The sequence below is a fragment of the Peromyscus maniculatus genome, chromosome 1 (assembly GCF_049852395.1).
Source record: "Peromyscus maniculatus bairdii isolate BWxNUB_F1_BW_parent chromosome 1, HU_Pman_BW_mat_3.1, whole genome shotgun sequence".
NCBI classification, from domain to species: Eukaryota; Metazoa; Chordata; class Mammalia; order Rodentia; family Cricetidae; genus Peromyscus; species Peromyscus maniculatus.
Genome location: NC_134852.1, coordinates 39,846,501 through 39,871,466, shown reverse-complemented (window position 1 = coordinate 39,871,466; position 24,966 = coordinate 39,846,501). Strand labels below are relative to the sequence as shown.

At 41.1% G+C, this 24,966-nt stretch overlaps 1 protein-coding gene and 1 long non-coding RNA gene across 2 annotated transcripts; one reads left to right on the top strand and one right to left on the bottom strand.

Moving 5' to 3' along the window:
• Positions 1-2,105: 2,105 nt before the first annotated feature.
• LOC143274349 (uncharacterized) lies at positions 2,106-19,790 on the bottom strand. The gene is made up of 4 exons (XR_013052961.1): positions 18,718-19,790; positions 15,922-16,086; positions 13,557-13,765; positions 2,106-2,538 (listed from the first exon to the last, which is right to left on the bottom strand). It is a non-coding gene; the product is annotated as an uncharacterized LOC143274349 (long non-coding RNA).
• LOC143274346 (ribonuclease P protein subunit p29-like) lies at positions 19,686-24,613 on the top strand. The gene is made up of 3 exons (XM_076577157.1): positions 19,686-19,940; positions 21,993-22,045; positions 23,646-24,613. The coding sequence occupies exons 1-3, from the start codon at positions 19,934-19,936 to the stop codon at positions 23,886-23,888; spliced, it is 303 nt and encodes a 100-aa protein (XP_076433272.1). The 5' UTR covers positions 19,686-19,933; the 3' UTR covers positions 23,889-24,613.
• The last annotated feature ends 353 nt before the right edge of the window (positions 24,614-24,966 follow it).

Sequence of the window (24,966 nt, the reverse complement as noted above, 5' to 3'; positions counted from 1 at the left end):
TATACAAAAGTACAATAACTATATACAACATATATAAGTAATAAATACCTAAACAATGTCTAGTCCATTTGTATTTGACAAATTCAGAGAAAATAATTCCATTATCCTATTTTGGTAAGTCCAAAGTGTACCTAATTCACTTTCTATCCTTTCTATTTCAACTATAACTAACTAATCTTCAACTCCCTCAGAGATCCAAGAAGGAAAATGATATTACCTAACAAAAATAAAAACAGGAAGTACATGCAAGCAACTTCAAAAAAAATGTGAGTTGACATAAACAGCCAGCTGTCTGGACAATCACCTGATGTTTCTCCACGGTGTTGGGGCATCATCTTCAGCCTATAGGCTTAGCATATCTGACAGACTTATTTGTGAAGCAGGATGTACACAAGGTCAACAGTTCAACCTCAAAATGGGTGAGAGCAGTCCATATACCAGAAACGCCTGAATTCCACTAGTGTCATGTCATGACTCAGGATTTTAAGTTCTGGATATTGTTGATGGTTTTTGAATTCAGCTGTCCATTCTTCTTGGCTGTGTATATATATGGCTACATCTCAGCATCCTTTTCTTCTCCACATCCCTCTATTAAATGCCAGTCTACTATTGAGAGGCGTGAGCTTAGTTACTCTTCAACAATAGCTGTTTCAGCTGCTGTTCCATTGCACATCAGAAGCCACTGGCCCACTCCCTGTTCAGCTGCCTTCAAAGAAAAGGGCACTGTACCTTTTCCGGATTGTGAAGGCCAGTTCAGGGATGGTGCCATACTGTCCTGGCCTCAGAAGATGCCTTTTGATAAAGCCATAACTACACTTGTTTTGGCAAGAATCAGTAGTCCTTTGTTTCATGCCCTGTTTGTTCATTTTGTCCTGTTGATTCGAGGATACTTTGTTGTCCAGTGGCTAACTTTTGCCACAATGAAAGATAACTCCATATGCTGTTTCTTCAATGCTGGTATTTTCTCTGAAGTAGATTGGTGTTGCCAGGAGCTGACATGTCTCATAGTCATAACAAAAAAGAAAAATTTTCTAAGTTATTAAAACATTTAAATGCCATATTCTGTAGATCTGAGGGGTTTGAAGATGACCTGTCTATCTTAAATATATCTGCTCAATTTTTAAAACATACCTAATGTGACTACAAGTTCTATTATAATGTCTAACTACTAACTTTCATTTCTTGATATCCTAATAGTTGGTAATAATAACATTCAAGGATCAGAAAATTGCATTACATTGTTAAATGAACAGTATAAGTACAATTAAAAATATACATATAGCATTTTCTAACAAAATCAATTTCAATGTATATAATTTGTATATAAAATAAAACTTTCCAACCCAATGTAAAGTATTTAAACTAGTAATTGTCTTTTTCTTTTCTTTGTTTTTTAAACAAGAACCTTAAATCTAATCTCCTTTGCTTAGTCTTTTTCCTAACCCTTGACAACAACTTGTAATCAACCCCCTTAAACAATTAAAATTATCCCAGACCCAAAACCCATTAAAAAGACCAAAAAACCACCCACCCCACACCATTTCTTTGGGAATGTGGGCGTCATATTCTTAAAAATGACCCATGCTGGGTATGGGCGAAGGTATCTTTATCCTGAAAAGAAAAATTTTAGGTTAATTGTCAAATTCTAGGAAAGGTAACTACATCCGTCATTATCCAGTCTGTGTATAATGCCAAAGTTCAGGGTTATCTCAAGTCCTTATTCAAGTAGTCTTTGAGACTGGATCATCTCAGGTAGCCATCTCAAAATTGCTCTGAGCACTTTGTAGTCCAAAGCTGATCTGTAGACGATGTTTGTCAGCTTAGTGATATTATTATTGTCCACATGGAATTGTTGTTGTTGTGGGGCCCCATCTTCTTCCTGGAGACTTCAGTTGATGTTAGGCCTGGCCATAATTTCCTGCAGAAAACTGATAAGAGACTTGAACACAAAGACATATATATGCAGCTAATTGAAGCCTTTTTTTTAAAGAATTAGTGCTCTATATAACCTTTCATATCTTAACAGAGTTTAAAATGTATATATATATATATATATATTTATATTATATATATATTATATATATATATTAATCTTGTAAATTTTGATATAAAATTTATACTTTAATAAAAGTTTAAAGAATCAAAATAGAATCAAAGAGTTGAGATTAGTAATAGAATAGTCCCTTAATTAATTTGGCTTTTCTCCTGTCCCATAGCAGAAGATGGCGCTTTTCTTCTGGCATGATACAGGCAGTTTGCATTTTCCTTTTAACAACATGCTTGAGTTTAAAGAAGGAGAGAGCCATTCTCCAACTCCAAAGTCAGCTTTAAATTGTAATTGAACTGGGACTACTAGAAGACCAATAGTGTTAAATCTTTAGAGAAAAGCAGAAACAAACATTTAGGAAGACATGAAAATTTTTTTACATAATATACCCATACGCCATTTCACTCTGTTTCTTGGGATAGATGATTTGTCCCTTTTCTTCAGTTGTCTCATTTGTCCTGTGTCCTTCAGATTCCTTAACCTTCATTCTCCTAAAAGACAAAAACAAAAACCTTTCCCCAAGACTAATTTTGGTGATGTTCCTTTTTGGCAAGTTATTATCTGATTAAATGAAAAGGCATGTGTTACTGGTATAAGTTAGTTTAAATTGGATGTTCATGCTGGTTGATGAACTATCACCTCCTCTAATTAAGAGGTCTCTCCTTTTCAAATCGAACCTTTATCAATTTTGATGCTAATCTTCTCCTGTAAAAACAAAAGATAAACCTTGTCTCCAACGTAACACATATCCTGGTTTCCATTCTGAGGTTAGCACATCCTTAAAGTATATAGGCTGATTTAATTCTGTAGTTTTTTTTCTATTATCCAATGTCGCTCTGCAGCTGTTGTTCCTTTCCCATTGGCATTGAGAAAATTCAAAGTTAATAGAGCATTATGCAGTCTATTTCTGGGGGTTTTTGTTAACCCTTTCTGTTTATTTAGCATATCCTTTAGAGTTCTGTTGGATCTTTCTATAACTGCTTGACCTGTAGGATGATGTGGTATGCCTGTAATATGCTTTATATTGTAATAAGCAAAAAACTGTTTCATTTTAACAGAGACATATGCTGGATCATTGTCAGTTTTGATTTGTGCAGGTATACCCATGATGGCCATTACTTCTAGCAAATTAGTGATTACAGAATCAGCTTTTTCAGAACTCAAAGCAGTTGCCCATTGAAATCCTGAATAAGTATCGATGGTATGGTGAACATATTTCAATTTTCCAAATTCTACAAAGTGAAACACGTCCATCTGCCAGATTTCAATCCTCTGACTACCCTTTGGGTTACATCCTGCTGGTAATGGAGTTTGATTGTAGAAGGAACAAGTAGGACATTTCTTTACTATTTCTTTGGCTTGTTGCCAGGTTATGGAAAAATCCTTTTTTAAACCTTTACTATTGACATGATGTTTTTTATGAAATTCTGAGGCTTCCAGCACATACCCTATCAATAATTGATCTATCTCATCATTGCCTTGTGCTAGAGGGCCTGGCAGACCAGTATGGGATCAAATGTGAGTTATATATAAAGGATGACTCCTTTTCCTGATTGTATCTTGTAATTGAATAAATAGTGAAGTTAATTCTGAAGCATCAGGGATAAATTCTGCAGTCTCAATATGTAATACCACTCTTTCAGCATACTGAGAGTCAGTTACTATGCTGAGAGGTTCTGAAAAATCCATTAATACCAACAGAATAGCATACAATTCTGATTTTTGAACTGAATTATTATAAGTACTTTGAACCACTTTACTTAAATTTTCCGATTTGTAACCTGTCTTTCCTTCTTTGTTGGCATCTGTATAAAATGTACAAAAAATATGGGTTTTTGCCGTACAATTCGAGGCAAGATCCAATCAGATCTCTTCATAAGATCAATTCTATCACTTTTGGGATATTTGCTGTTAATTTCTCCCCCCAAAAAAAATACTGCAAGCTCTTTGCCAAGGTTCACTTTCTGTCCATAATTTTTCAATGTCCTCTTTAGTTAAAGGTATGACAATTGCTGCTGGGTCTATTCCTGCTAATTGACGAAGTCTCAATTTTCCTTTCCAAATCAAGTCAGAGATTTTTTTCCAAATAAGTTATTAATTTTTTATTTGGTTGATTTGGTAAAAATATGCATACCAATATAATATCTTCCTTCTGCATTAATATTCCAGTAGGAGAATGCCTAGAAGGTAAAATAACCAAAATGCAATCCAGCTTTGGATCAATACGATCCATGTGCTCTTTATGTACTTTCTTTTCTACCAAGGCCAATTCTTTCTCAGCTTCAGGTGATAATTCTCTTGGACTATTTAAGTCCTTGTCACTTTCTAAGGTTTTGAACAAGTTATTCAGTTCATCATTTTTTACCCTAACAATGGTTCGTAGATGAGAAATGTCTCCAAGTAATCTTTTGGGAGACAGCATGTTGGTCTCTGACTTCTGCCTCCCTCTGGGCACTGGTCTGTGACCAAGAGCCGTCCCCAGGAGCTCGGGCGCAGATAGCAAAAGAGCAGATTTATTGAGGCAGCAGTGGTTGGGGGGAGTGGAGACTCTAGGGCAGGGCATAAGCCTCCTGAACTCTGTAACCTACAAATCCCACCCTACCCCACAAATCCACCCATCCTCCGAGACTACCGCTGCTCCCTGAGACACAGACTCCAAGAGCCCCAAGTGGACCAAGACCCATTCGAATAAGAGCTCCGATTGGACCAAGAGCTCAAATTGGACCAAGAGTGCCAACTGGACCAAGAGTGGCTCCCTGAGACACAGACACCTTTACACTGATTGGAGAAAGAGATGGGTAGATGCTGGTGCAAGAATACATTCAACAACATAAAGAGCAGTATGGCACCACCAGAAACTAGTAGTTCTAAATCAGCAATACCTGAACATCCCAACATTGAAGAAGCCGAAGAAAATGGCCTGAATGATAGAGGCCTTTAAAGAGGAAATGAAAAATTCCCTAAAAGAAATCAAAGAAAAAACAAAAAATTGAAGAAATCAATATCCCTTTTAAAAAAAAGCCAAGAAAAACAAGAAAAAGGAATCAAATATGTGAAGAAAACAGTTCAAGACTTAAAAACTGAAATAGAGGCAATAAAGTAGACACAAACCAAAGGAAAACTGGAAAAGAAAAATCTGAGTAAACAAACAGGAACTACAAATGCAAGCATAACCAACAGAACACAAGAGATGGAAGAGAAAATCTCTGGCATTGAAGATACATAGAGGAAGTAGATTCGTCAGTCAAAGAAAACATTAAAGCCAACAAAGTCATAACAGAAAATAATCAGGAAATCTGGGACACCATGAAAAACCAATCTAAGAATAACAGCACCCCATGGAAATTTCTCTCAAATTGACCACATACTCAGTCATGAAGCAAATCTGAATATATACAAAAAATTGGTATAACTTCCTGTATCTTATCAGATCACCATGCCTTAAAATTAGATTTCAACAACAACACAAATTGCAGAAAGCCTACAAACTCATGGAAACTGAGTAATGCTCAACTTAATCACCACTGGGTCAAGGAGGAAATAAAGAAAAAAAATTAAAGACTTCCTAGATTTCAATGAAAAAGAGTTACAACATACCAAAGCTTATAAGACACTGTGAAAGCAGTACTAAGAGGAAAATTCATAGCACTAAATGCCTACATAAAGAAGTTGGAGAAATCTCACGCTAGTGACTTAACAGCATACCTGAAAGCTCTATAACAAAAGAAGCAAACTCACCCAGGAGGAATAGATAGCAGGAAATAATCAAATTTGGGGCTGAAGTCAATAAAATAGAAACAAAGAGAACAATACAAAGAATCAATGAAACAAAGAGTTGGTTCTTTGAGAAAATCAAAAAGATAGACAAACAGTTATCCAAACTAACCAAAAATCAGAGAGAGAATATTCAAAATTAACAAAATCATGAATGAAAAGAACAGACAATGAGGAAATCCAGAGAATCACCAGGTCATACTGCAAAAACCTGTACTCCACAAAATTGAAAAATCTAAAAGAAATGGACAATTCCATATATTCAAATTAAGTCAAGACTAGATAAATAATTTAAATAGACCTATAACCCATAAGGAAAAGAAGCAGCTATTAAAAGTCTCCCAACCCCCCAAAAAAAGGCCAAGGGCCAGATGGTTTCAGCAAAGAATTCTACCAGACTTTCAAAGAAGAGCTAATTCCAATTTTCTTCAAATTGTTCCACACAAGAGAAACAGAAGGAACATTCCCAAACTCTTTTAATGAGGCTACAGTCACCGTGATAACACAAACCACACAAAGATTCAACAAAGAAAGAGAATTATACACCAATCTCCCTCATGAATGTTGATGCAAAAATACTCAATAAAATACAGACACACTGAATCCAAGAACACATAAAAAAAATCATCCATCATGATCAAGTAGTCTTCATCCCAGAGATGCAGGGATGGTTCAACATACAAAAATCTGTAAATGTAACCCATCATATATACAAACTGAAGGGGGAAATACACATGATCATCTCATTAGATGTTGAAAAAGCCTTAGACACAACCCAATATCCCTTCATAATAAAGGTATCAGAGAGATCAGGAATACGAGGAATACATAATAAAGGCAATTTACAGCAAGCCAACAGCCAACATCAAATTAAATGGAGAGAAACACAAAGCAATTCCACTAAAATCAGATTAAGCCAAGGCTGTCTCCTCTCCCCATATCTGTTCAAGATAGTACTCGAAGTTGTAGCCAGAGCAATAAGACAGCAAAAGGAGATCAAGGAAATACAGATTGGAAAGGAAGAAGTCAAAGGTTTGCTATTTGCAGATAAAATAACAGTAAATATAAGGTAGCCAGAAGGCGGAGCTTGTTCAGAACTAAAGAACTGTGCTTTTCTGAGACCCTGGCAATATCTCTTTCAACTCTGCTTGAAAGTGACCCCAAAAATTCTACCAGGAAACTCCTACAACTGATAAGCATCTTCAGCAATGTGGCAGAATACAAAATTAACTCAAAAAAATCAGTAGCCCTCCTACATACAAATGATAAATGGGCTGAGAAAGAGATCAGAGATACATCACCCTTTACATTAGCCACAAATGATTAAAATTCCTTGGGGTAACACTAACTAAACAAGTGAAGGACCTGTATGATAAGAACTTTAAGTCTCTGAAGAAAGAAATTGACAAAGATATCAGAAAATGGAAAGATCTCCCATGCTCATGGATAGGTAGGATTAACATAGTAAAAATGGCAATCTTAGCCGGGCGGTGGTGGCGCACGCCTTTAATCCCAGCACTCGGGAGGCAGAGGCAGGCGGATCTCTGTGAGTTCGAGGCCAGCCTGGTCTCCAAAGCGCATCCCAGGAAAGGCGCAAAGCTACACAGAGAAACCCTGTCTTGAAAAACCAAAAAAAAATGGCAATCTTACCAAAAGCAATCTACATATTCAATGCAATCCCCATCAAAATCCCAACACAATTCTTCACAGACCTGGAAAGAACAATACTCAACTTCATATGGAAAAACAAAAAACCCAGGATAGCTAAAAGAATCCTGTACAATAAGGCAACTTCTGGAGGTATCACCATCCCTGACTTCAAGCTCTACTATAGAGAGCTACAGTAATAAAAACATGTTAGGATTGGCATAAAAAACTGACATGTGGACCAATGGAGTCGAATTGAAGACCCTGACATTAAGCCACACACCTATAAGCACCTGATTTTTGACAAAGGAGCCAAAACTGTACAATGAGAAAAAGAAAGCTTCTTCAAAAAAATGGTGCTGGCATAATTGGGTGTCAACATGTAGAAGATTGCAAATATATCCCTATCTGTCACCATGCACAAAACTCAAGTCTAAGTGGATCAAAGAACTCAACATAAATCCAGCTACACTGAACCTGATAGAAGAGAAAGTAGAAAGTAACCTTGAATGCATTGACACAGGAGACCAGTTCCTAAATAGAATACCAGTAGCACAGACACAGAGAGCAACCATTAATAAATGGGACCTCCTAAAACTGAGAAGCTTCTGCAAGGCAAAAGACACAGTAAATAAGACAAAACAACAGCCTACAGAATGGGAAGAGATTTTCACCAACCCCACAGCTGATAGAGTGCTGGTCTTCAAAATATATAAAGAATTCAAGAAACTAATCATCAAAATACTGAACAATCCAATTAAAAAACAGGCTACAGAGCTAAAAAGAGAAATCTCAGAAGAATCTCAAATGGCTGAACATTTAAGGAATTGCTCAACATCATTAGTCATCAGGGAAATGCAAATAAAAATGACTCTGAGATACCATCTTATGCCTGTCAGAATGGTTAAGATCAAAAACAGTGAAGAAAGCTTATGTTGGAGAAGATGTGGTGCAAGGGAAACACTCCTCCACTGTTGGTGGGAGTGCAAACTTATACAGCAACTTTTGAAACCAGCATGGTGGTCTCTTAGAAAATTGACAATCAATCTTCCTCAAGATCCAGCTATAGCACTCTTGGGAATATACCCAAGGAAAGCTCAATCATACCACAAAGATATATGCTCAACTATGTTCATAGCAGCATTATTCACAATAACCAGAACCTGGAAAAAACCTAGATGCCCCGCAAAATGGATAAAGAAAATGTGGTACATATACACAATGGAGTACTACTCAGCAGAGAAAAACAATGACATCATGAAATTTGCAGACAAATGGATGGAACTAGAAAATATCATCCTGAGTGAAGCAACCCAGACTCAGAAGGACAAACATGGTATGTACTCACTCATAAGTGGGTACTAGATGTAAAGCAAAGAATGACCAGGCAACAACCCACAGCTCCAGAGAAGCTAGGTAACAAGGAGGACCCTAAGAGAAATGCATTGATCACCCTGGGAAGGGTAAATAGATGAGATCTCCATGAGTAAACAGGGAATGACGGGGGCAGTGGAGGGTAGTGGATGGAGAATAAGAACATAAGGGAATGGGGTGGTTGATCTGGAACAGGGATGGAGTGGGAGAGCAATGAAAGAGATACCATAATAGAGAGACATCATATGGATAGAGAGAAACCAGGTACAAGGGACGTTTCCAGGAATCCACAAAGATGACCCCAGCTTAGACTGCTAGCAATAGTGGAGAGGGTGCGTGAACTAGCCTACCCCAGTAATCAGATTGGTGAATACCTTAACTCTCATTATAAAGCCTTCATCCAGTAACTGATGGAAGCAGATGCAAAGATCCACAGCAAAGCACCATGCTGAATTCTAGGATTCCAGTGGAAGAGAGATAAGAGGGAGTTTATGAGCAAGTTTATGAAGATCATGCTGGGGAAACCTACAGAGACAACCAAACCAAACTAGTGGGAACTCATGAATGTGGACCAATAGCTGTGAAGCCTCTGTGGGACTGGACTAGGCCTGTGCATAAGCCAGACAGTTGTGTAGCTCGATCTACTTAAGGGGCCCCCTGGCAGTAGGATCAGGATCCATCCCTGGTGCATGAGCTGGCTTTTTGGAGCCCACTACCTATGGTATAGCCTTGATACAGGGGGAGCCACTACCTGGTACAGTCTTGATGCGGGGGTGGGGTGGGGGGTGGACCTGCCACTTCTAAATGTACCAGGCTCTGCTGACTCCCCATAGGAGGCCATACCTTGTTGGAGGAGGGAATGGGAAGTGGGTTGAGGACCAGAAGGCTGGAGGGGTGGGAGGAGAGATATTGGCATATAAAATGAATAAAAATTCGTATATTAAAAATTCCTTAATAAAAAATAGATTTTGAAAATTCATATTAAAACAAAGAGCTAGTTGGACGACCCTAAGCTAAAGGCCAAGCTTTCATAATTAATAAGAAATCTCCCTGTCATTGTTTAGGGGCTAGCTATCCAAAGATAGTCCCACAGGGAAGCTTGCTACAGGAGGCTGTGCCAGGGAAGCTGCACCTGCCACATAGCATCAAGAGGGAAAAGTTGATTATAGCCTGCCAGCAGGAGATCCTTCAGGTTCACTGGCAGGCAGCCAAGACCATTGTCAACCAAGTGGTGCCCTTAGCACATATCCAATACTGCTGGACTCCATCTACACCAAGCCTCTGGAAAGCCAAGGTGATGAAAACAAATTGGTGAGAGAGCACTTCAATGTTGCTACTTTACTTCCTGGTGGAAAATAAGCATATCACATGAAGATGTGCATGCAGATGCTGCAGCCATTCCAAACGTGGAGTGAGAGACCAGAAGCTGGACCCTGCATGCCACAAGGTCCTGTGTGTTAATAGTACACCATTATTCTTCAAGCAATGGTTGGTATCAGTGACAACTTTTTGCTATAGTCAAAATGACAGCCATAGGAAGGCGACAGGACACAAACAAGAGCCACAAGAGTTGGTAAGCTAATGAGTCCCAAAAGAGGAAAAAAGAAAAAGCACTTGCCAACCAGGAGGAAGGAGCCTAAAGACTACACATAGCCAGAGCCCTGCCAGCCCTGGAACACAGAGTCCAAAGCAGAGGACACTGAAGCTCAGGGTTCTAAAGGCTCTCATTCCAGGTCACATGGTCCCGCTGCTTTAGGTTTATGGCAGGTGTGCTGAGTGGCAGAGACAGAAAAAACTGCTCATCTCATAAGCCACAAAGCAAGGAAAGTCAGGAAGGGCCAGGGTCTTACACTCCTCCTTATAACCTAACTTCTCCCACATCCCCACATCCTAATGGTTCCATTGCTTCCCCTTAGACCCCTCCCCACAAGGACCAAGCCTTTAAGACATGGGCCTTAGAGGGACATTCAAGATCCAGACCATTGCACCTGAGTAATAGGCCTTCCCCATCTACTTCCTGACCAGTGGTCAAAACATCCCACATCTGCCTTCAGGCCATAAGTGTTCATCATGAAGGTGACAGTTATGGAACCCTCTCTCAGACCACACACGTGCACACACACACACACACACACACACACACACACACACACACACACACACACGGTTGGTCAGCACTCTGACTAAACCCCTGATGCTGCCTTTGCTGTTGAACTATTTCTGCTATTTCTGACTTGCTAGACTTGACACCTCAAGTGTCACCTTTCAACTTAAAGTTTCCTCTCAATGATGACAAAATACATGGATTGGGAAAGAAAGGTTACACTGGGTGGAAAGAGGGGGTGACTCCCATCTGGATCAGAAGGGGCAGAGTCTCCTGCAAGCTCTGCACTGTCATTTTCTTGTCACTGGAACCCAGAGAGCATAAATGGTCAGACATGTGACATTGGGGAGCAGCTTTTAAACGTTTATCTTCAGACTCAGCTACCAGGGATGATTTCCCACTTCATTATCTGTTAACTAATGGGTAAAAGAAAATCTCCTGGGTACCCTTTGAGTGTATGTCTGTCCTAGATCTCATACTGTGATCCATCACACAGCTTTATCCCTTCTAATTAATGTCTAGTCCAGAACTCATGTACTGAAAATTAACATCATTGATTACCATCCAGGAATATGGTCAACAGACATAATTTTTTTTCAATGTTACTGATCAATTGCCTAATTTATGTGCAGATCTCATATCCCTTGGCGAAGGCTTTCTGCTGGAGATTCAGCATTAACTGGGATCACTTTGGAAGAACAGTGAGAAATGCCTGTGTGCTCTGTGGTTCCAGAAGAGAGGGCATCTCCAGAGAAAGGGGGAACATTTAACAAGTACAGTGCTTGGGGCAGACAGAACTCAGCTTAGAACACACAGAACTTAGCATGCCTGCTTCATCCAGGCAAAGCAAAGAGGTCAGTTCAGGGAAGTGACAAACAGAGGTAAGCTTCTCACACTGTGTCCCCTCAAGTACTGTCTTCCTGCAACCCTTTATGGGGATCCTTGGTGGGTGGAGTCAAGGGTATAATGAAAGGAAACAAGCTACTTGTCCCTAGTTACATCCACCATAAATAAGTAAGATCCCAGAGGCTCTGTCCTAGTCAGATGGAATCTATTGTTGTTAGGAAGGAAAGTGGAACCAGTGTATGTAGTCTGATGCTCAACCCAGCCCACCTCCAATTTTGACCTCTACCTGCTCCCTTGCTCCCCTCCACATCATGACTCTTTCAGAGACACAGGCTACAGATGTACCTTGGGAGATTTTAAGCAGGGTTTACTTAGTACCCTGTCCAGGGGCATTTGCATTCCAGAATATGACCCTGAAGAAAGCTGGTATATACTGCTTTTTATAGTTTAAGCTATATGTTGCACATTAAAGAACAAAAAAGACATTAGAAGCTCAAGATATTTCTGCCTTTCACAAAGCATGGGCCTTTTAAACTGTTGCAAACAGCTGTGCTGGAGGTCTCTCTTCTTCACAGAACTAGGCTAACCTCGCTCCAAGTCTGCTGTAGCTCGAAGGGGAGGTAGGTCTCTTCCTTCCAGCTAGGGGTTAGGACACAAGCAACACAGCCAAACTTCAGTTTTTGCTTGCACTCCTTTCTCTCTCTCACTTCCCAGTACTAGGAACCACCATGCAGGCATGCACAGGGGAAAATGAGGCCTGGAGCCAGCATCTACTTATCTGAGACTGAACATGTCAGAAAGGAGAGTACAAGATGAACTGAGTGCATGTCCTTGCAGCCTATAGTGAGAGTCCTTGAAACTCCTCCAGTGTCTCAGGAAAAACTCCCAAATCCAAAGAGCCTCAAATTCATATGAGCCCCTCATATAAGCCAAACCAAGTTGTACTCGATGGAATAGGCTCACAGCAACTTAATCTGAAAACCTTGTATGGTGGTTCACACCTTTAATCCCAACACTCAGGAGGTAGAGACAGGTGGATCTCTTGAGTTCAAGACCAGTCTGGTCTACACATAGTGAGTTCCAGGATAGCCAGGGCTACATAGTGAGACACTGCCTTGGAAAAGAAAATCAAGGAAACTCTATTGTACACACCATGGAGTCAAGATAGCCTAAAAAGTGACTTTCACAGGTTGAGAGACTAGGAAATTGCATTTGAAAAACTGATGTTGGGCTATACATGGTATGTGTCATAGCTCTACTGTTGATATTAAATTTAAACCTAATTTTAAAATATGGTGCCATCTGTTGAACTAGGGGAATGCATGTGATCAGGCCTGTGATTTCTATTGCCAATGTGTCAATTTGTTTAATGCAGGAAATGATTTGCCCAGCAGAAATTCCCAATGCTGAGATGGGGTAGAGCTCAACAAGTAGATCTGTTGCCTAGAAAGTGGGAAACCTGGGTTCCATCCACAACATTTTGGAGCATCACAAAACAAAGTGAGGGAAATAAAGTCTAATGGCAGTCTCTTTATTCTCCTGTGGCCTCTGATGATATTATTAAACTAGAAGAACAGAGCCAGCAAAATGAGGCAATGGGTAAGGGAGCTGGTTGCCAAGCCTGACAACCTAAGTTCAGTATCCTAAACTTACATGCTAGAAGGAAAGTAACAACTATTATAAGTTGTCTTCTGAGCTACACATACATGGCATGGTGAACACACAAACACACATACACCCAAACACAATAAATAACCAACCAACCTGAAGAATGCTGGTGCCATTGGGTCCATGTTCTCCTATATCAACACCTGTAGTTCTGCTTGCCAGTCCTCTGTACTGACACCAGAGTTTGGACCAAGTGCAAAACAGGGTCAGGAAGTTCATAATCTGCGACTTGCATTTTTGAGGGCATGGATAAAGCTGGTATCTAATGTCAAGCAGTGCTGTCCTGCAGAGTAGTCCAAGCCAGCCTATGAAGCAAGCACAGGAGAACCCACAATTCAAGAAATGCAATGACCCAGAACCCAAAGTGTCCTGAAAAACCTTCAGATTTCAGATTAATTTACAGCTTTAAGATTCAGATTAGCATTCTTCAATCAGCAAATCCATGTCAACATTGCCACAGTCCAGAAAACTCCAAAGTATGAGACACTGCTGGTCCCAAACATGGTGGATAAGATGAGAAATACTCACCTTCTGCTGTTCTCATAGTATTTCACACAGGGCTTTCTAGTGTGAAATCCCAAAAAGGGCTGTTTCTCTCACATCCATATAACCATTCAAAAGAACCAGAACTGGACCTGGTAGTGATTTCCTATAGTCCTGTCACTGGGCAGCCGGAGGCACAAGTATGCATGTGTGTATACATGTTTCATACAACAAATGAAATAAAAGAGTAATGAAAAAGTTTCCAGCTGTCATGATTAACAAGGGCCTCTGGTTCTAATTGCATGCTTGGAGGTAATTTCTTTCTAATCACTAATTTTTTAAGTGGTGACTGGAAACTCCAGTAGAAATGTTTCTCCTTAATCCAAAAGTGAAGGGGGCTACAGAAAGTAATTCCCACTGTCACCAGAAGTCATTAGATAAATGGATCTCATTCACTAATGGAACACATGGTTTGAATCTTCAGTGTCTCCCAGAGGCTCATGTTTTGACCACTTGTTCCCCAGCTGGTGACACTATCTGGGAAGGTGATGGAACCTTCAGGAAGCCCTGCTTCCTGGCAGAAGTAGATAATTAGGAGTGGCCTTTAAGGTTACAGCCAAGACATAGTTCTGGTCATTCTGATGTCCTGGTCAGCCATGACATGAGTAACACTGCCACACATTTCTGCTGCCATGGACTGAGCCACTGCACCATGCCCACCCTGCTGCGATAGACTGCAGATCATTGACCCTGCGCCAAAGTTAACCTTTCCACCCTTGTTTCTGTATGCATAGTGTCAATTGCAGCAAGAAGTAAACTATGGTGCTGGCACGATGGTTCTGTGGGTGTGCCGTCTAGTTTTGTGTCAACTTGACACAAGTTAAAGTCACCTGAGAGCAGACGAAATGGAGGTTTCGACTGAGAAAATGCCTCCAGAAGTCAGGCTGTAGGCAAACCTGCAAAGAATTTTCTTAATTAGGGATTGTTGTGGGAGGGCCCAGCCCATTGTGGCTGGTGCCGCCTGGGCTGGTAGTCCCAGGTTCTGTAAGAAAATAGGTTGAAAAAGCAATGAGGGGTAAGTCAGTAAGCATCACTCCTCCATGACCTGTGCATCAGCTCCTGCCTCCAGATTTCTTCCCAGTTTGGGTTCCTGCCTTGACTTCCCTCAGTGGATTGTAACTGGGGATATATAAGAGAAATAGACCCTTTCCTCCCCAAGTTGCTTTTGGTCATAGTGTTTCATCACAGCAGTTGAAACCCTAACAAAGACAGTGGGTAAATGTGCTGGCTGCCAAGCCTGATGACAGGACTTCAATTTCAGGGACACACAGAGAGCAGGGTGAGAACTGATTCCTTCAGCTCTGCTTAGACCATCACACATGCTGTGGCACACACATGCCAACACACGCAGACACACATAATAACTGTAATAGAAAAAGGGAGGCTGGAGAGATGGCACAGTGGTTAAGAGCACTGGCTGTTCTTCCAGAGGTTCAATTTCCTATACCCATATGGCCACTCATGATTGTCTATAACTCCAGTTCCAGGTATCCGACACACTCATATAGATATGCAAGTAGGGAAAACCAATGCACAGAGATGAAAAAAACAATAATAAAATAAGAAAGAGGAAAAGAAAGTAATCCAATTTATGGCCTGATTTTTAAATATTCATGTGTTTAATAACTGAAGTTATTCTTGAGTTTCTGTATGAAAATGTGCTTCTTCTGTCTTTGATATGACAGCCTGAAGGTCTTAAGACAGCAATCCAACATAATCTGCACAAATGTAGCAAGATGTTAGCTATAGAAGCATACTGGCACTGACTAGAGTAGGTGTGTGTGTGAGTGTGGTACACACGTGCCACAGCATGTGTGGGGAGGTCAGAGGTCAACTCTCTGGAGTCAGTCCATGTCTGTCCTGGTGCAATTTGGTGATGGAATTCAGGTGGTCAGATTTAGATGGCAAATACCTTTACCTGCTGGCCATCTCACCAATCCTACTTCAAGTTTTCCATAGTAAGTTGTTGGAGGTGGGTGGAGTCACCATCATTTCATTGAACCTCAAATTTTCACAGAATTTTCATAGATTCGCTCATGGGAAAATGCATGAATATCCATGATTCCAAGTTTACCATTCATTGCTACAAAGAGAAAAAAATTGAGATGTCACTTTCATAAAATGAATTTTTAAATAAGCAAAGGTGTTTCTTCATCCATTTATAAAACCTTTCAATGTATTTGTATAATTGTTCTGTACAGATTTGGTTTTATTTACTAATATTTCTATAACCATCCTAAAAATTGTGATTATCTAACCTGTAACCTGACCTATTATATACCTAAATATAAGAACATCTACCCTGAAAACATTCTTTAAAAATACAGATTCTAGGGGCCCGGGAGATGCCACAGGGGTTAAGAACAATTGCTGCTTTTCCAGAGGTCCCAGAACCCACATTGGGTGGCTCCAAACCACGTGTAACTCGAGATCCAGTGGAGTTTTCTTCTGGCCTCTGTGGCTACTAGCACATGTGTAGTGCACATGTACCCACACACATATATACACACACACACAAACACATAAACACTTTTAAAATCTTTTTTCAAAACATAGATGCTGGGTATTCATTTGCTAGGTAACTCTAAGAGATGCCTAGGAATCAGAAATTTGAAACCTTTAATTTGTTTGCTTTCTCAAACAGGGTCTCACTGTATCCTAAGAGGACCTTAAACTCTCTATCCTCCTGGCCCAGCTTTCTGAGGGCTGGAGTTATAGGCTGCACTCTATCACCCATGTGATAAATTTAATTTATCAAATAAATCAGCACATACTTCATTTGCTCAGTCCATAGCTGTCAAATATAATTCTGAGTACTTTGCTGTCATAAATAATAATCACAAAACTCTACTAGGTATCTCTCTTCGTACACTATTTTCTGAAGAGGATAAATTGGGGACACTCCCTTCTTAAAATGCAAATATTTTAGTAAGCAGGCAACTGTGGTCACTGTTGCTCTGGGAAACCCACAACCCTCCTGTAATCTGAGAATCACAGGGAACACTGGCAGATATTCAAAGCTATGCTTGCTATATAGAAACGATTCATTAAGAGATTCCTAATAACTGGGCTAGAAAGAGGGCTCAGCAGCTAAGAGCACCTACTATTCTTGCTGAGGATCAGGGTTCAATACACATTGAACACATGAGGGCTTACAACCATCTCTGTAAATCCAGTTCCAGAGAATCTGGCACCCTCTTCTGGCCTCTGCAGGCACTGGCCACACACAATGCACATACCACATACGTACGTACATGCAGTCAAAACACTGTAACATAGAGTCGGGCATGGTAGCACATGCCTTTAATGTCAGTACTAAGGAGGTTGGCAGGATGATCTCTGTGTGTTTGAGACCAGCCTCGTCTACAGGGGAGTTCCAGGACAGCTAGGGCTGTTGCACAGAGAAACCCTGTCTTGAAAAAAAACATAAAGAAAAACCACTCATAAAATAAAAATAATTCTTTTCAAAAAGAGAGACTCCTTTGCCTCTGTCACTATAACCACAGAATCCATGCTACTTTTGTGTCTACAACCCACAAAATGACTCCTATATTTTCAGTTGTCTAGCCACACCCCCACCACCTGCTACTCTGGTAATTAAACTCAGGGCCTCAATGTACAAAGCAAGTGTTCTACCACTGAGCTACACCCCTAGTTCACTATTGTCTTATGCTTATCTAAGTTCATAATTGTGAAGGAGGAATAGCTCAGTGATACAAAGCATAAGTTAGGTCCTGGGTTGATCCTAACCATCAAAAATAAATAAATAAATTCATTAATTAAATAACTTTTTAAAGAAAAGAAAACCAAAAGCTCATAGATAATAATCTAATGTATGTCATAGCTACTATAGTAGCAGCATATACTTGAAAAAAATCACTAAAATTTTAAATGTCTCACCAAAAAACAATTATATGAGGTTATTTAGACTGATTTAGCCATTTCACAATATATAAATTTCAAAGTGTTATTTTAACTGCATAAATATATACAATTTTGTCCAGTAATCTTTTACCATGTTTTAATCCCAGCACTCTTAAGACACAGGCAGGTGGATCTCTGTGAGTTTGTGGCAAATTTGATCTACATAGCCAGTTCCAGAACAGCCAAGACTACAAAGGGAGGCCTATCTCAAAAAAGAAATCAAGTGTTCCTTACTGAGTTCACATTTATGAGTCCCCAAGGGCACTTTCTCACACAGTCTTTTTTTTTTTTTTTTTTTTTTTTTTTTTTTTTTTTTTTTTTGGTTTTTTGAGACAGTGTTTCCCTGTGTAGCTTTGCGCCTTTCCTGGAACTCACTTGGTAGGCCAGGCTGGCCTCGAACTCACAGAGATCCGCCTGGCTCTGCCTCCCGAGTGCTGGGATTAAAGGCATGCGCCACCACCACCCGGCATCACACAGTCTTGTACATGCAACACTAGTGTCAGGCCTTTGCAAATGCAACACATATGGTGTCCATCCTGTTCTCAGGCTGGCCTCAAAGTCTAAAGCATATGTGTGTTACCATGGCCTGTACCGCTACAGATCAAAATGGCACACAATTATCACCCAAAAACATATAAAGCCTATGTTTCTTAAACAAGAATTCAGTGCTCTTTGTCCAAGTTTCTCTAAGAATTCTTTTCCCTCTGTAAAAGGAGGTCGCACAGTACTCTCAATATTAAAAATCACTGACTAAAGAGACCACAGGAACCATAATTCTGCTTTCTCTCACCCAACATCCAAGTTAGATCCAGCACTCATCAGAAATTGAGGGCGGTGTCTGGACAGAACCTAGGCAGGCCGAGAAGGCTGAGCTGGGCCTTTGTGTCCCAGATCTGCTGCCACGAGAATCACTTTTTGTCTTTTATCATATTGACAGAAACTAATGCTCCAAGTCTCAAGAATGCTTTCTGGGTTGGATGCAGTAAGAGAGGCCTGTAAATTCCAATGTTGCAGAGGCTAAGGCAAGAATACTGATTATACTTAGGAGCTCAGCCTCGGCTACATAGAAAGTGTCTGGGCTACACAGGGAGACTTTGTCTTCAGAAGGAAAAATAAGTAAATTTTAAAAAGCAAGCATTCTGAGACTAAAGCCAGCTAAAGCTACTCTATTTTACTCATAGGAAAGAGAACCTTAAACGAGGTCATAAAATTACATAGTAGCTTAAATAGAAGAAAATCCCCGGCCACCATTACAAAAGATAACTAGTAATCCTGTGAGTGAATTCTAGGCCAGCCAGGGACACATGAGTCCCCTGGGAGTCGGAAAAAAAAAATCCAGACGATGATGGCTCATGCCTTTAATCCCAGCACACAGGGGACAGAGGCAGGCAAGTTTCTGAGTTTGAGGCCACCTGGTCTACAAGAGGGAGTTCCAGGATAACCAGGGCTCTTACAAAGAGAAACTAAAACTCAAAAAAAAATAAAATAAAAAATCCTAAGACCTCAATACAGCCATTACGTCCACTACTTCGGGACCATTTCTGCCCTCCATAGTCCCAATCTCCCTCGCATCCTCTCCATGACAGCTTGCCTCTCTATACTTTATTAATCCTGACCCGCAACCGGACTGTTCCCGCCAGGAGAGCCAGAAACTGAAGAGGCCACAAATAACAGACTCCACCGGCCACAGAACCGGCGCTTAGCGAGCCCCTCCCTCGGCAGCAGAGCTAAACCCAAGGCGCATGCACCATGAGAGCCCGTCGCGCTTCAATGGAGTCACACAAGGCGCAGTATCCGAAATCTGGTTGCATCCATTGATGCCGTCTGGAACAAGAGTGTTTGTGTACTGTGCGCACGTTGTTTCTTGGGCACAGCGGATTTTTCCAGCGGAAAGGTAAACATGAAAGAGTCCTGGTGGCTGAAAGCTGCTGAACTAAGTGAAGAAAGGGAAAGAGTGAGTGAGACCCGACGGAGATGTCACCAAAGCGCTCCAGAATCATCTGACAATGAAGGGTAAGCTGGATGAGAGACACGAAATTGGGCCAGGATGAGAGTACAGAGAGTCTGGAACAGGAAGCTGAGTCAGGGATACCTGTCGCAACAGAGTCCCAAGACAGTTTCCAGGGAAACCGTGTACTATTGACTCATAGTACACAAAAGAAATCGAGGCGCAGTGTGAACGGCCATATACACAGTCTCTAAGCTAGGAATAGATGTCAGGTGTTCTCCCCAGGGGAGCTAGGGCTGCTCAGGGGAACTGGAAGAGGTGGATCCAAGGCCTTGGCCAGACCTACTCACTACCTGCCTAGATAACTGCTGCCAGGACCTGCTCCCCTCTACCACCTGGCTTTTCACCCTTTGTCAAGTAAAAACCTTAGGCACAGTATCGCAAACCTAAGGCATTGGTATTTGAGCAGAAAAGAGATGTTCCAGGAAGGGAAGCAAGCACTGGAGCAGTATAAGAGGGGAGAGAGGATACTGTAAAGATTTAGCCTCTGATCTGTTGATTTACACTCCTGCCATGTCCTTTCATCAGAGATCAAGTGCCTTGGCATATCTCAACTTCAGTATTATTTTGTACATAACTAGGAATAATTATGTTTAAAATTCTTAGAAAGATTAATGAGATTGAAATAAATGTGTACACATACCTATGAGTGTATATATGTGTTGTTTGAAATCAACTACTTGACAAGCAGTGAGTGTACCAGAGCTATTACAAGTCTACTTCTGCAGGAAGATTTCCAACTCTGATTCTAGGCATCTGGGGTAGGTTAAAAAAAAAGTTATTCCTAGGGTCCCAGGCCCTGCACATTAATCTCAATAAACAAACTGGAGTCTCAATCTGCAGTTGAAGAAAGATCTAGATTCTGTATGTAAAACTGGTAACTTCCTTGGTTTGTTTGCTTGATCAAACATGTACTCACGGAAGTTCAAGAGAACAGAGGTAGATTTTTGTTTCTTTGTTTGTAATTATTGTTGCTGTTGGGATAAGGTCCGCTATATAGTTCTGACTGAGCTGGAAACAGACTGTAAACAAGGCTGGCCTCTCCCTCTGAAGTGATGGGATCAACTGTGTGCGCTACCACACAGTTGTAGTGTGAGCTAGGTTTTCTGGTCGTTTGCCCTTTCTTACCACATTTACAACTGTACTCTGTCCCTCAGTGCCACCATGATGGTTTCCTCCAAACAAATAAGAAACAGAAGCATGGAGGTTTAGAGAGATTTTGGCATTATGGTGGTCATATTTAGAATTTGCAGAAAGGACTGTTGTATTTTGTTTGTCGTATACATTCCAATTTTATTGATTCTAAACAGCGAAAAATCTGTTTTAAACTTCTTGTAATCAGCAAAATACAGTGTGTAAACCAACCACCCACTAACTATTACCATCACCTTAATTTTAGTGTCTTCATTCCTTAGTGAGCAACTGCCCAAGTATAATTATAACTTGTATTTTAAATCAGAACTACTGTAAATGTGATCCAATGAGGAGTTTTTTTGAACCTTCAGAGTCTGGAGTAGGAACTAAAACCCCATGTTTTAATAAGATCCCCCAAGGTTCTTAAACACATTAAGCTCTGAGAGGTGCTCTTTTAAACCTCATCCTAAGTATTTCTAAGACAAATCTGGCCAAAGGAAAGAATTAAGAAGTATCTAAGATAGTTGTGGTACTCGTCTGTAATCCCAGCAACTAGCAATTAGAAGCCTGAGACAGGAGTATTGAAGGTTTAAGGCCATTGTGAGCTACATAGCAAATTCTAAGTCAGCCTAGAATGCAAAGTAGACTGTGTCTTTAAATAAATATGTAAATAAGCAGCATTCAGTGGGACCATGGACATGGATCCATGGTGAAGCACTTTCCAGGCATGCATTAAACCCCACTGAGTTTAATCCCCCAGTACTGCAGACTAAAGTAAAAGGATAATCCAAGAAAGCTTTGTCTTTTCATACTAACCAAGTATTCCATCTCTAAATAAGTGTAGGTCATACTTAGAAGAGCCTTGGATATTACACTCATTCCTAACAGGAAGTAGTCTTCTGTTTTTGTCTTTCATCCCCCAGCTGTGATTTACCATGCCTTTTCTCATAAAGAAGCCGAGGAGCACGATGTACAGGTACAATCTTTCAAAGGTGGGCTGGGAGCGGTAGACTTGAGAGCAAGGATGGTTCAATGGCTTCTAAGACTGGTCTAGCTGTCCTTTCCCATGGATTACTCTTCACCTTTACAGTCAGCATATTAGGCCCCATGGAGGTCTTTTGTGCTGATATCTTCTTGTGCCAGGCTCCTTTTAGGGTACCAGAGTCAGCTCTGAGGGACTTGGACTCCTAGATTTCATGTCATTTCCCTCTCCATGGGAAATGACAGCCTGTGCCTACCTGGATCCTGACTTGCTCTTGTTTCTGTGTTCAGTGCTCATACCATTTCATAAGTGAATGTTATAAATTCTGTCTGTCTGTCTGTCAGCATGCTTTGTCAGTTGGGTAGAAGCATCACCTGTGGCTCATAGAGTACATGTCCCACCAGGCTGTGTGGCACATGCCTTTAATCCCAGTTCTTGGGAGGCAGAGGCAGGCAGTTCTCTGAGTTCAAAGACAGCTAGGGATACACAGAGTAACCCTGTCTCAAAAAAGCAAAGAGAGAGAATATCCTTGAAATAAAGATGTTAAAAGGCCTTGATTTTATTTCCCCATGAAAGAGAGACCACATATGTGTATAAAAGAGCTAAATTTTTCTGGTATTGATGATAAATTGTTTAGCCATCCCGACTTTGAACTACCTCAAAGATTGTGTGTTCTTTCTTTTTTAACCCCCTGCTTTAGCAGAGAGAGGGTTTCGGCCACTGTTGATATGTTAACCTAAATAAAGCTGGCAGTTAGCCTCAGACTTGTTTTTACTGTCTGGTTAGTTCAAAAAGAGCCCAGCAAATGGTCCAGCCAAGAGGTACATCCTCAGGAAAGAGCAGTGCCCGGGTTGCAGCAGATGAAAGCCGAGTGTGGTGCCTGCTGCCCAGTGAAGAATAGACTGTTGCTGCCCCAACTTGAGGGGTGCTGAAACTAGAGTGTCTCAGGACTGGGTGCAACAGTGAAGTGGTTTTACCCTCCCTTGCCAGGGGTATTACAGTCCTGTGGATGAGAGTGAGTAGACCACGAGATGCCCTTCATGCTTTCTGCCTCAAGGAGGACTGGATCAGACCTCTCCAACAGCAGCCACAGGGAGGCCACAAGGCTGAAAAGCAAGGAAAGGGGACTGTGGTGCTCAGTATCAGATTTCCTCCTCCTTGACCTGCCTGGAACCCCCAGGCAATTTCCCCTAGTTCTGGAATGACTCATTTCCCTAACAACCCCAGCTCCCTTCCACTTCAAGCTAGTCTTGTGGTCATGACTTATTAAATAACCTGTATCATGCATTTCTCAAGATTCCTTCCCCACAAGGATTAGAGAAGCCTTGCATTACAAAGGATTTTGAATGCTCAATAGAGTAACCTCAGAGAAACAGGACTGGAAGTCATTGTTTGACCTGGCTGCAGTGTAGGACAGTATCACAGTTAGCATGTGAGTGTTACTTTTACATCTTGGCAGTTGTGTGTAGCAAACATTTGGAAGACAAGAGATTTGTAGCCTAGATCATCAAAGCTGGTGGCTCTCAAGAATGGGGTCTGAGGGCCCTGGAGTCTGAGAGCAGAACAGTAAACCACACCACATGTCTCTGAGCAGGAGCTGGGGAGCCAGCGGCCTGGGGCCTTTGTGAGGGCCTTCCTGAAGCAAAGCATACCTCACTGGAGCCAGCAAGACAGTGAGAGCCATCTGCAACGCAAGGCTGTGGTTTTGGAATACTTCACTTGTCAGAAGCCAAAGCAGCAGCAGAAGAAATCCAAAGGCCTCACTGCCAAACAGAGGAGAGACATGAGGCTCCTTAACATTAACCCAGAGCAACAGAGATACCCCAATCTTTCCTAAAGGCCTTGTCACTCATCATTGCCTCGTCTTTCTGGTCAGGGTGTAGACTGGTGATTCCAGGGGCTCACTAGGCAGCTCTGCCCCCTTAGTCTCAGGGGCTTCCCTCCTAGGTGGCCTCCCCCTACCAATTTTTTTATGTCTTGGCTTGGCCTCTAAAAGTCAGGCATTGGTGAGCCTGAGAACTTTCATCATTTAGTGTCTATCCTAGGCTCACTAATAAGTGTGTCTGTTACCCATAGGCACAGACTGTCTTGGCTTTCTAGAAAAGAGGAACTGATATTCCTTAATATGGACTTTTCCTATAGCTTTTAATATCACTAGACAGAATCACCCACTCAAAGGTTACTGCCAAGGAGAGGTACTGCCTACACATGTCTGCAGTTTCTGAAAGGAACATATCACTTTCTTGTGGGCGGATGTCTCCTTAAGACAGTTCTGAGTTTGTGTGTACAGCCACTATTTATAGGCTTTGTATAACACGCTATAAACACATAGCCTTCCATGTCCCAGAGGCATGAGAGTGTCACTTTACCCTGGGACTGTCTCCCTGGGGTTCTTGCAAGAAGTTCTTGTTTCAGGTTTGAGCCTGGTGTTCTTGACTCTCTGACCCTGGCTTTGTGTGAAAGGGCACCAAGACAAATGGTAACAACCTCAGAGAAAAACTTTGGTCCTCTCCCTTCACTTTCCCTACAATCCCACTACTTTACACAAGGAACTGCTTTGGAAATCTGCACCTTAACCTCCTCTGTCAGTGGGTTAAACAAGGTTGATGTTAATTGTTTTTGTGTCTTGTTGGGTGAATTCCTGCAGAGCTGCAGCTGTTTTGTTTCCTGAGTGTTAGCACCTAGCTTTGATCTGCTTTTTGTGATTGCTACATCTTGTCTCCATCACCTCCTGTTTGAAGTCTTATCTGAGTGTTTGCTAGGAGTTCAAAACCTATGAAAACTTGGTTTAGGGACAATCCAGAAAACTGTGCTATTCCTTTACTGAGAATTTGCAGTTGGCATAGTCCCTTTGGAGAGGTTTAGATAAGACGTTTTGGTATATGGAATTGACTTCCTAAAGGTATTAATTGTAT